The sequence below is a fragment of the Oratosquilla oratoria genome, chromosome 38 (genome assembly GCF_046742065.1).
Source record: "Oratosquilla oratoria isolate Oo_2021 chromosome 38, ASM4674206v1, whole genome shotgun sequence".
Classification (NCBI taxonomy): domain Eukaryota; kingdom Metazoa; phylum Arthropoda; class Malacostraca; order Stomatopoda; family Squillidae; genus Oratosquilla; species Oratosquilla oratoria.
In genome coordinates, this window is record NC_134814.1 from 1,225,001 (window position 1) to 1,237,948 (window position 12,948).

A 12,948-nucleotide genomic window follows, 5' to 3' on the forward strand; every position below is an offset into this window, starting at 1 on the left:
AGTAGTAGTAGTAGTATCATTATTATTATTATTATCATTATTAGTATCATTATTATTATCATTATTATTATTATTATCATTATTATTATCATTATTATTATTATTATCATTATTGTTTTTAATTATTTCACTGATATCTTTTTATTATTGTTACCCTGATATCAAGACTGCACGCTAGGAAGTATCGATTATCTTATTTGTTTATCTATTTATCTGCTTATTTCTTTATTTATCTATTTATATGGTCATTTATCTATTACAAAGGAAAAGAATACCAACATGAGACCTTTTGGTCCATAACTAGGTCAAATGCAAGAAAAAAAAAGATAGCATAGAAATAAATTCATAAACAAATAGATAAATAGAATTAATAAATACATAGAACTGTACTATATTGCACTCCTTTTGCAGGAAGTTTATTCCATTCATTTACTACACGCTTGGCGAAGTTGTTTCTACCCACTTCCAAATCAAATCTACTTCCTGACAGTTTGAGGCCATTATTTCTCGTCTGATTTGCATTCAGTCTGAAAATTTCGTCACTTTTAATGTTGTCTATTCCCTTTAGAATCATAAAGACCTGTATCAAATCACCTCTGAGTCTACGCTTTTTTCTACGGGAAATAGGTTCATATATTCTAAGTTGATTTTCGTATGATTTATTTCTGATATTTGGAATCAGTTTTGTGGCTCGCTGTTGTGCTTTTTCCAATCTGTCAATATCTTTAATGAGATCTGATGACACAGACTCGTATGGAAACAGCATATTCCAAATGTGGACGAACTAACAATTTATATAGCTTGTTAATGACAGATGGACTTTTAAAATCAAAAGATCGCGCAATCAGTCCTAGAATCTTATTTGCTTTCTCTGAGACGAGAATACACTGCTTAGATGATTTAAGATCATTACTGATAATTACACCGAGATCCTATTCACTATCCACTCTTGCTAACGAATTTCCAAATAATTTGTAATCGTATTTATTGTTGTTTTTACCTAAATTTTTACCTTACATTTATTTGGGTTAAATTTCGTCAGCTACTTTTATTTATTTATTCATCTATTTATTTGGTCCTTTATCTATTTATATATTCATTTTTTCTAATGTGCCAGAAAAAAACATCTGGTGGCTTCCTAGATTAAAGGTTAGCTAGTGCTTACCTCAGTTTGCTGTCAGAGCACATAAGGAAAAGATGGCTGCTGTGAGCTATTATATATACGTAAGTAGGAGCTTACATCAGCAAGGGCTTTATTGTAGCTTGAGTGTATTTTGATAGTCAGGGTTAGTGGCAATCACTGATAACCGCCTAGGATCAATCCTGGATCCAGCGATGTCCACAAACTATTTTTTTTTCTAGAATATTTTCACCTCAACTTTTCCTTTACTAAACACCAACTTATACATATATACATACATATATATATATATATATATATATATATGTATATATTTATATATATATATATATATATATATATGTATATGTATGCATGTACGTATGTATGCATGTATGTATGTATGTATGTATGTATGTATGTATGTATGTATGTATGTATGTATGTATGTATGTATGTATGTATGTATGTATGTATGTATGTATGTATGTATGTACAATGAAAATTGATGGATGGAATGTTGTCTGGCTAACCAGGGATCATTCTCATCGAGAGTGAGGCAATTGATATTGAAAGGGGAGAGCGGTCTTACGCAGCCGTGAATTTCAACCCAAGGCCGACGAAGGTAAAACAAAAAGTAAATAGATAAGCACATGCAAATGAATGATAGAATAACGAGGTATAAAACGACGGGTACAAACAAAAGAATAACGAAGGGAGGCACCCAAGAGGCGCCACAATACCGAATAAAATCCTTTGACGTCAGCCAGAACAAGGCAAGTCATGCCACGAAAGTAATGAGCCAATCAGCGACGTTTCCCTTATGTCAAGTTGCCGCCAAACGATTTTATTAGGCCGAGAGGAACCCCTTCTTCAGCCGCCTTGCTTCCTGCAACCAATTCCAACGACCCGACATTACTCACCTCGACTCTCTCTTCCTTGAGATCGACCTTGAGGGCGAGCTGCTCCCGGAGGAGGACGTCCGGGTAGTGGGTCTTGGTGAAAGTCCTTTCGAGCTCCTCGAGCTGCTCCTCAGTGAAGATTGTCCGGTGTCTTCGCTTCCGCTTCGAGCCGGCGCCGGCCCCAGACAGGTACGAGGAGTAGACTCCCGGATAAGGACCTGTGGACGGAGAGAGAGGACAGAGTATGATCGCGGGCTCTAAAATGAAGAGGGAGAGAGAGAGAGAGAGAGAGAGAGAGAGAGAGAGAGAGAGAGAGAGAGAGAGAGAGAGAGACGGAGAGATAACATTTTTCTTTTTCGTCGCCCATAACCCGCAGCGCCTGCATCCTTATGGACAATCTCGCGCCGAAGAGGTAAAGTTGTAGAGGTGGTTATATTCAAGGAGAAGAACAGAACACAAAGGAAGAAGAGAAGAAGTTGAAGGTGACCAACATTCCTCTTTGAGTGGAGATTAGTCTCATTTTATGAACAGAATATTGCGTGACTATGCTCCGTAGGTCGTAGAGTGTCACTAAGTTTCTAAGAATATCGACGACATAAATAAAATATAGTCAATGCCCCCTATAACATATACGAGGGAATAGCAGGTATTGATAAATACAGCCCAATGTTGGAGTGTCACTAGAAGACAAAGTTACCCGAAGAAGCGTTTAGCTGTGAACGAAGATGCCACACTGCCCCGGGTGCTACGATAGCTAGCCAGAACTAGTTGTAGTTACCAGTAACTGTTGGATATTGGCAATGTTGAATGTGGAAAGGATGAAATCGAAAATAACCCAGAGCTCTAAGTCACGAATGACAGTAAGATTTTTGTTTTATAATTTCATAGATTCGGGTTTTGAAGATCTCCATATAACTTTTATCTGATTTGAAATTGGCGCGTTGGGCCACGGCTCGCTGCTTGAGCTGACGGGATTCCTTCGCTTAATATGGAAGCGGTCCGACTAATTTCCTAATGAGGCGCGCCACATGATTATCCTTTAACCCTCTTAGAAAGAGTGAGGAGGGGGGAAGGATCCCTGCCAGGTGAATAAAATCACCTGGCGACAGCTGGAACAAATAACTAAAGAGGTCTAGTGCAGTGGAGGAGATAGCCAAGTTTATTCTTAATTGAATGAAATCGCCTGCCGCCAACAAGAACGGACTAGAGTGCAATCACAGGGTTAGCCTTGTCGCTACGGTGACGTTTTCTAAGATGAATAAAGTCGTTTGGCCCTTTTAGAATAGAGTATGTGGAAAAAGGGAAACCGATTGAGTTCGTATGGACATGTGATGAGGATGAAGATGGAAAGATGTCTACCGTGGAGGAGCAAGACCAAAGGAGGGGCCCAGGGAAAGAAGGAAAGACACGGAATCAGAGAGACAATGAATAAAAACAAAAGGAGAAACGATGAGAGCGAAAGAAGATGCAGAGGGATACAGAGATCGACCGCAATGGAGAAAGTTTCACGAGGGGAATCTGACAGCAGACCCCAGGCGCTGGTTGTCTTTAGTTGCTTGACATCCTTTCCGACCGCCCGAGAGGAAGCCCGCCATTTTCTTTTCCCGGTGGGGGAAGGGGAGGGGAGGGGACAGCCACCCAATTTCATTCAGTTGCATCGTAACCCATCGGTTCCTGAGCACCGCTATCAAAGTAAGAAAATATATGAATGTTTTATCTCGTTGTAGTAAGATAAAGAAAGCCCGACAGGAGGCGCTTGGCTATGGCCATATCGTCACATCTGCCCTGTGTATTCGGACATCATCCAAGGGTAGGCGTATGATATGCGATACTCCGTTCTGTATTGTCTTGTTTTCGACGTTTGGCGATATGGCCTGTTAGGCTCTTGCTCATCTCTCTTTCAAAATCGAAAAATTCCAACTTTCGGAACAAAAACACTTTCGTAATAACCTCTCTCTAGAAATCGGAAACTTCTAGCATATTTTCCGCATAGTGGAGGTTTTCGGATTTTAGATAGTTCAGATTATAGAGACATATTCTATGTATATACATACATATATATATATATATATTTATACATATATATATATATATATATATATATGTGTGTGTGTGTGTGTGTGTGTGTGTGTGTGTGTGTGTGTGTGTGTGTGTGTGTGTGTGTGTTTAAGGAAGGAAGAGTAAGCCACGGGTCTAGGGCCGTGTTTATTCCTGACCGGTTTCGCTTAGATCTTCTTCAGAGGTTATATATGTATCTGTATATATATATATATATATATATATATATATATTTTTATATATAGATATATATATATTTATATATATATATTTATATATATTTATATATATATATATATTTTTTTGTATATATATTTATATATATATATATATATATATATATATATATATATATATATATATATATACTTATACATATACATATACGGTATGACTCATATTTGGAGGTAGAGAAGTTGGAGCAGGCACACAAAGTAATATCAAGAGAGGATTTGCGCAGAAAGGAGGCCGTGCAAGTGGCGCGACGAGAGCCTTCCCCGCCGTAATCCTGCTCGCGGCATCAAGTTTGTCACACTCTGGTTACTCTTTTTTATTCGTTCTTTTGTTTATTAATCTATTTACTTCTTCATCTATTCATGTATTTATCAATTTTGCTTTTACCATGATGTAATTATGAAGCTGCTAATCCTTGCTAAGTCGTAAATCAGATCGCAAAGTTACGATGATTGCATCTACATTACGACAACACATTTCAAGACCATCATATTTATATTCAGTCACATTCTAGGCTGTTAACGAATGCGTGACGAGATTATGTGGCTGTTAATCTTGAAATGTGTTAGCTAATGAAAAGGTGATTGTGCACACACACACACACACACACACACACACACATATATATATATATATATATATATATATATATATATACATATGTGTATATATATATACAGACATATATGTGTGTATATACATATATATATACACATATATATGTATATATATATATACACACACACACATATATATATATACATATATATATACATGTATATGTGTGTGTATGTATACAGATATATACATACATACATACATACGTTCGTAAAGAGCTGGAGTCCAGGAGCCATGTTATCGGAAAATTTCGAAACACTGGACTCAGAGTAACATAATTTATTACCGACGTTTCGACCCCTGTCCGGGGTTCGTCCCAATTAACCCTGCGCACGAACCCCTTACTGGGTTCGAAACGTCGCTAATAAATTCTGTTACTCTGAGTCCAGTGTTGCAAAATTTTCCGATACATATATACATATGTGTGTGTAGAGATCTTCATGTCCATGAAAGGTTCACCTATGTAGTCATCAACAATGTTTTGTCCACTACTGCACTAAGGCCTCTCCAAATCCCTTCCATGAGTTGTAATATTGGTGTTACTAATAGTAATACTGGTATTATTAAGAGTAATTGCAATAAGTGACAGTTATTGGATTTTAGGTCCCCTTTGCGGCCTTGAGTGTGCGACAGCCGGGCTCGTGATGGACGTCGTTGACCACCTGCATCGAAACGGACTCTGTACTCACGAGCCGGATTCGAAGCCTAACAGACCACAGCCGGTGCGTCATGTATAAGGACTCTATCCCCATCCCACGCAGTGGGAAGTGAGAAACCCCTGGTAGAGCAAAGCCCTGTCAGTTGTAGTAAGCCGCTTTTTGCCCGACGTTGGGTCGCCCTCCCGCCTGGCCGCTGCTGTCAGGAGTCAACACAGCAAGCCTGCAGCGGGTCCCGAGTCTCGAACTCACGGTCGCCTGCTCATGAGTTCAAGATGGCATCCACAATGCTACCGCGCGGCCATGATATTAGGACTCATATATTATAAGAACCAGACACTTCATCAAACAATTCCGTATTAGCCGAAGGAAACGTCTGGTGGCCAATATACCCCTTCCCCCTCCCTTTGGCTCAAGCAACATTTCCTTCGCCGAATAAAATCGCCTGGCGTTGGTCATGATAAAATAAATAAAGGCCACTCCGCAGTAGCAAAGAGGAGAACCCCCTTCCTTCCTTACTGGGTGGCACGTTTCCTTTCATCATGGCCGCCGACAAGCTGTTTTGTTCATATATACATATATATGTATATATATATATATATGTCTTCACATCTCAATATATATATATATATATATATATATATATATATATATATATATATATATATGGCACCAACATATATATATATATATATGTATATGGCACCAACCCTCCCCGGTCTTGAAGGTGCTTATAGGCTGCCGAGGGAAGCAAGGGTCTGCCGCAGGCAGAGCTGGTACTACCTGTTGCTACCCCCCTCCCCATCACCTCCTCTTCCTCCTCCTCCTCCTCCTCCTTTTCCTCGCCCTGATGCTCTAGCTGCCAAATAGAACCGTTTGGTGTTACCTAGAATAAAATCTGCCAAGGACACATGAAGGGTCTAATTCCCTGTTCGATGGGCTTGAATCCTGGTTTGGATTCTGAACGGATTTGGTGACGGATCAAGTCCTGTGTCTACCTTAAAGTGATTTCATTGCCGAAGACTACTGCCGTTGCATTCCTTATCCCAGCAGAAAAAAAAAAAGTATGTTGGTGATAAAAGTATCCCAGGAGCATTACGCTTAGTATCGGAATAAGCATACACACACACATACACATACTCACATTCGCACACACATGCACACACGCACAAATACACACGCACAGATTTGAAAAAGTATTCTGCGTGAATCGAGGTAACGTTACGATCGAAGTTCCACAGGGATCACTATTGGCGCCATTCATGTCCATTCTAAAGATAATGTGTGTTACTGCATGTGAATACGATTACAGATGAAGTCAGATAAGAAAAGCATCCTTGCGGATCAACGGGAATCTTTGCCATATTTATGAATCTGGTGAAAAATGACGAAAGAAATTCTGAACAAGGAGAGTCATTGCGATGCCCGGGGAAAGATTCAAAAGATTCAAAAGATATTCAAAGATTCAAAAGATATTCAAAGATTCAAAAGATTCAAAGGATTCAAAAGGTTCAAAAGATTCAAAAGATTCAAAAGATTCAAAAGACATCTTGCGAATTGGTACAAAATTAACAAAGAGAGAGAGAGAGAGAGAGAGAGAGAAAAGAGGGACGTTATTTTGAATAACATTTACCCAGATCTTGGATCTGAGCCCTGCACGTGGCGGAAAGGTTTCGATCCTGCGACGCGGACCCGCGTGTGGCCCCGACATCGGCCGCTGACTTCTGCCTATCCTAAAAGAAGTCGAAGCACAAAGGGCAAAGGTGATGACCTCGGTCGCAGCTAAACGCCTTCTGGTGTAAGAGCCTCATTAGATCAATCCCTTCTCTCCCAAGGAGGCTCCTTCAGCTGAATAAAATCGCTAGGCGGCAGCCAGGACGTAGATACAAAGCGTTGTTGGTAGAGACAATGCTGATCCCATAGTAGCTAAGACTCAGCCTAGAACATGCATCGGTGGTTTGGGAATCGCGTTTAACGAAGACACTACAAAATCGGCTCAGGTCTGGACGTTCCATTTCTTGCACAGTACAAAGGGACTGGAGAAGCTAAAGCTGACTACTTTCGGAGAGGGAGAGAGAGGGAGAGAGAGGAGAAAGAGGGGGAGAGTTTCTTTCTTTGTATGTTTCTAAATAGCTGAAAGGCCGGCACGTCGAAGACTGCACGTGATTATGATCGCAATGCATAGTGTGTGTGTGTGTGTGTGTGTGTGTGTGTGTGTGTGTGTGTGTGTGTGTGTGTGTGTGTGTGTGTGTGTGTGTGTGTGTGTGTGTGTGTGTGTGTGTGTGTGTGTGTGTGTGTGTGTGTGTGTGTGTGTATGTGTGCGCGCGCGCGTAAGCTCGTTTGCGCTTGTACGGTACAACTCGTTACTTAATCTCTTGTCACAGCTAATGCTGCATTTGCGGTCACTGCTCTTCGGTCATGCGGTCAGACACCTCCTCCAACTCTTTTGGTAGACAACAGGCAGGCAATGTCATTCCACAAAGGGGTCCATTCGGAGTAAACGCTCGAAACCTTCTTCTGTCCTAAGTCCGCACAAATGAATAAAATCACCCGTAGACAAGTGTACTAAGAACGTCATCCGTTCTAGTAAGAGGTCCCTTCCTCCCCTCCCCTTCCCTCAGCTGAATGAAATCGTCGGGCGCTGGCTAGAATAACATTCATACACGGAGCTGAAACAATAAGAAAATGGTACTTAATGAAATAAGAAGAATAAGAAAAAAAAATAAATAGAAAAAAGAAATAGCTTGGAAAAAAAATAGTTTAGATCTTTCGTCCCGAATTTGACCCTGAGCTCGATAAGATCGAATGGCATCAGCCAGGACAAGGGTTCAAGTTAGAATATATGGAACAGGTAACATTAGTACCAGTATAATTTTTTTTTTATCATTTGTATTATCATTATCGCTATTATCATTACTATTACTATCATCATCATCATTATTATTATTATTATTATTATTATTGTTATTATTATTATTATTATTATTATTATTATTATTATTATTATTATTATTATTATTATTGTTATTGTTATTATTATTATTATTATTATTATTATTATTATTATTATTATTATTATTATTATTATTATTATTATTATTATTATTATTATTATTATTATTGTTATTATTATTATTATTATTATTATTATTATTATCATTATTATTATTATTATTATTATTATTATTATTATTATTATTATTATTATTATTATTATTATTATTATTATTATTATTATTGTTATTGTTATTATTATTATTATTATTATTATTATTATTATTATTATTGTTATTATTATTATTATCATTATTGCTCATTATTATTATTATTATTATTACTATTATTATTATTATTATTATTATTATTATCATTATTATCATTATTATTGTTATTATTGTTGTTACCATTATTGTTATTATTATTATTATTATTGTTATTATCGTTGTCATTATTACCATCGTTGTTGTTGTTAACATTATCATTATCATTATTGTTATAATTGTTATTATAATTATTATTATTATTATTACTATTATCATTATGGTTATTTTCATTATCAATAGTCATCATTATCATTATCATTATAATTCTAATCACTATTACTATGATGATTATCAATATCATTGTTACTCCACTAGAGATTTCTTCTTATTTTTACTATAAATTCTCGAATAGAAGAAAACGGAGGCAGAGACACTGTAGTGAAGCGGTGGGGGTTAACCAGCTTCGGCTGCTGGCCCCTCGTGCTGTGGAGGTCCTCTGTCTCTCTCTGCAGTGCCTCCGACTCGTGGAGTGGGTGGAGTCCATAGATGACCCTTCATCCACAAGGAGCTAAGATGAGAGGAGTAACAAACGGGTGCTGGATGGGGTGGGATGGCTGAGTGTATGGGAATGTCTTCACTCAGCCACTCCCTTATAAGGAGAAAGGGGCTTTTGGTATAAGACTATGTATTATCATTACTATCGTTGTCTTCATTACAGTATAATATTTGTTATTATCTTCTGAGTTGGACTCTGATTGACTCAAATTTCCATTCCTGAGGTATGACAGGAACACCAAACAGTATGTCGCCGTTCTCGAAAGAGTTATTCTTTTCTTCATTTTTTTTTTCTCTTTAATTCTTGTAAATCATGAGCCATTCTTCAAAACGAGATAGATCCATATAAAAGAGAAACACCTGAGACACTCTTTTTCCTGTCTCCCTTCATTCATTTCTTTCTTCCTCTTTCCCGTTTGTTTAGATCATTGATGAGTCAAAAAGTGGAATGTGGAGAATCGTATCAACGCTTGATGGCAGTTGTTATCAATACTGGATTGCAGTCTAGACAAACTCGAGACTCCGTTAATCCTTTCGTTTCAGCCGAATAAAATCGCCCAGCGGCAGGTAACAAATGCTAAAGTCATAAAACGCAGCAAAAGGGTTCGTTTGGATCATTATGTATCGACTAGCTTTAGGACAAAACCCTTAAAGTGAACGAAATCCTTCAGAGGCAGTCCAAGCGGTTTAGTGCCCAGCCCAAGAACGCGTAGAAGTCTTCAAGAAGACCGAAGGTGGATTACGAAAGATCACAACGACAAAGCATGAGACCTCATAGGAGACGTGTTGTGTTCAAAACTGAAGACATGAACAAATAAACACGTAAATGGACAAGCTACCGTACATAACTAATTCGAAAAGGTCGTTTTACAAAATGGTTGAGGATTTTTCTAACAGCCTAAAGTTCTGTCCTGTCTGTTTATAAAATCATCCTGTATTCTAAAAGAATTATATTTATATTTGTCATCATTCTTAATATCCATCTAGAATTCTAGGTTAACAGAAAATGTCAAAAATCTAAGATTCATGGTTATTCTTGACAAGAGAAGACATCCATTTTTGTATCCACAAGACACGAGGTTTGCAAATAGATAAATGAATGAATGAATAAAGAATAAAAAAACGTAGAAGAAAAAGGAAAGAAATAAATCCCTCAGACTATAAATCGAACCTTTAAGCCCCCAAACCCCGTAGATGGTCTTTCTCTGAGGTCAGCAGACCTCCTGGCGTTAATTAGGACTTAAGCCCTTAACCCTTTCCCCGTAGAGCCGAGGTTTACGTCAGTGGAGTAAAACAATTTAGAGAAAGACCTGATATAGTTTTCACAGTTTATAACCCAAAAATCCATAGAAGAAGAAGAAAAAAAAAATCCGCCTGACAAAAACCTGACATTAACAAAAGTCGTCACTACTTACCCTCAAGATCGAAATGGTGTCTGGTGAGTTGAGGAAGGATTGGAGGTTGATGATGGAGGCGAGGGGAGGCGTTGGAAAGGCTCGACTCCGATGGTGCACGGGGAGCGAGGAGACTGTCGATGGTGAAGAGCGACGACCCTCTACCCGTGGACCCGTTCCCCTCCCGGCTGAGATCGCTGAGACCTCCGACAGGAAGATGTTGGGACGAAGAACCTCCCGAGGTTCCTCCGCCTCCTCCCGCGACTTCAGTATTCCCTAAAGAAATGGTTGTGCTGCATCCTGAAGGACCTTGAGACACCTCCAAGGAAGACTTTTCCTGAGAGAGGGACACTCCTAGGCGATCGTGCGGCGCCGCCGGCAACATCCCGCCGTAGGCTTTCAGGTGCTCGCCGTGGTGAATGTGCTCCGGCAGGAGAAACCGAAGCCGGTCGGGGGTCGTGGTGGCTGCAGCCGCCGCTGAAGCGAGGTAGTGCTTCAGTTGGTCACTGGAGGTCATGTAGTGTTTCAGGGTGTCTGCTGAAGCGAGGTACTGGGAGAAAGGGTCCGCAAGACCCATATACTGACGGAGGCTCCCCAGATACGCTCCGTACGGCTGCGGGTTGAGATGGGCCAGGCATGCCCCCAGGGATCCGACGTTGACGCCTCCGGCGGGGGACCCCACGTGGGGCAGACCAGAGACTCCAGCCACACGGCCGAGACCCAGCTGGGACATGCCCATCGGGACAGCCGGCGACCCGGCACTTACGCCAGCTGAGGCCACCATCTTAGTTTTGTCCTGGTAGGCCACTTTGACTGACGTCTTGAAGGAGAGAACTCTCCGGAAACCTCGAAAAACTGGAGCCAAATCGCAAAGAATACAGTTAAGAGATCACAACACTTAACCTTAGTCTAAGTCCACGAATCCATAAGGAGGCTTTCTTCAGTCGCTGGAAGAACACAAAGTCTATATATATATATATTTGTTTCTCTATTATCTGAATCACTGGGTTATATATCTTGAAGCGACAGGTTATCGCCAGCAGCCTAGCATTGCTCAGCCACTACTGAACCATTTGTCAAACCTCGGATGGCTAAAGACAGACAAGTTAATCTTTGAAAGGTTTCACTCCTCCAGACGCTCCAGGTGGTCCCACGTTGACTCCGCCTATAATCATTAAGCTCCACCCTTCATTGGAATCACTGGCCAATAGCCATGCAGAAAGAACTCGTACCCGTTCCTCATTGTTTTTCCTTTAGAAGGAAAAAAGTCAGTGTTGTTTTATTTTCATGCGAGATGAATATTATAAATATTTTATTTAGGTTACTAAATGAAAACAACAGTCATGTAATTCGTGTTTTAAATAAAATTGAGTCAGTCGTGCTTCGAACGAGTTCAACAAGTGTCCACCCTGTGAGGGGAATAGCCAATCAGGTGAGAGAGAGGGCGGAGCTAGAAGCAGAGGGAGGAGCCGAAAAGGACATGGAGGCGTTTCCTTGCTTCTGTAGATGGGCATGATGGTAAGCGTGTTATTATGAACATCATTGCCATGTATGGTTAATTTACAAAGAGTTATTGCTTAGGACCGCCTTCTTACGATTGTGTGTGTGTGTGTGTGTGTGTGTGTGTGTGTGTGTGTGTGTGTGTGTGTGTGTGTGTGTGTGTGTGTGTGTGTGTGTGTGTGTGTGTGTGTGTGTGAGTTTGCATGGTGAATATGAGTTTTCGTGTGATTGTTTGCATGTCTTCATGTTTGTTTGATCCTGTCATCCTGTGATTATGTGTGTGCGATCGTATGTGTGTGTATGTGCGCACATGTGCGTATTTATTTTTGTTGGTATATAAGCACGTGTATGTATTCATATGTGTGTCATTACAATTATATAATCATAAACGTGACTATATATATATATATATATATATATATATATATATATATATATATATATATATATATATATATATATATGTCCACCTTTTATTAAACATGAGAGAGACAGATAGAGAGAGAGAAGGTAGGAAGGAGAGGAAGGGGTAGAGTTCATACCAGCAGATATTTCAAAGGTTAACAGATTAACAGATATAAATACCAATATCCTCCTCCTCTTCTTCCTCCTCCTCATCCTCATCTTCATCCTCATCCTCATCCTCAT

The 12,948-nt window shown here is 39.5% G+C and overlaps 1 protein-coding gene across 1 annotated transcript in view; it reads right to left on the minus strand.

Annotated features, from left to right (window-relative positions):
• LOC143019730 (uncharacterized) overlaps positions 1-11,848 on the minus strand; it is a 41,432-nt gene extending 29,584 nt beyond the window's left edge. The window contains exons 1-2 of the mRNA XM_076175698.1: positions 10,822-11,848; positions 2,044-2,240 (exon numbers count right to left, since the gene is read on the minus strand). Coding sequence (XP_076031813.1) covers positions 2,044-2,240; positions 10,822-11,584 — 960 coding nt within the window. The 5' untranslated portion in view covers positions 11,585-11,848. The remainder of the gene's footprint in view (positions 1-2,043; positions 2,241-10,821) is intronic.
• Positions 11,849-12,948: the final 1,100 nt, after the last annotated feature.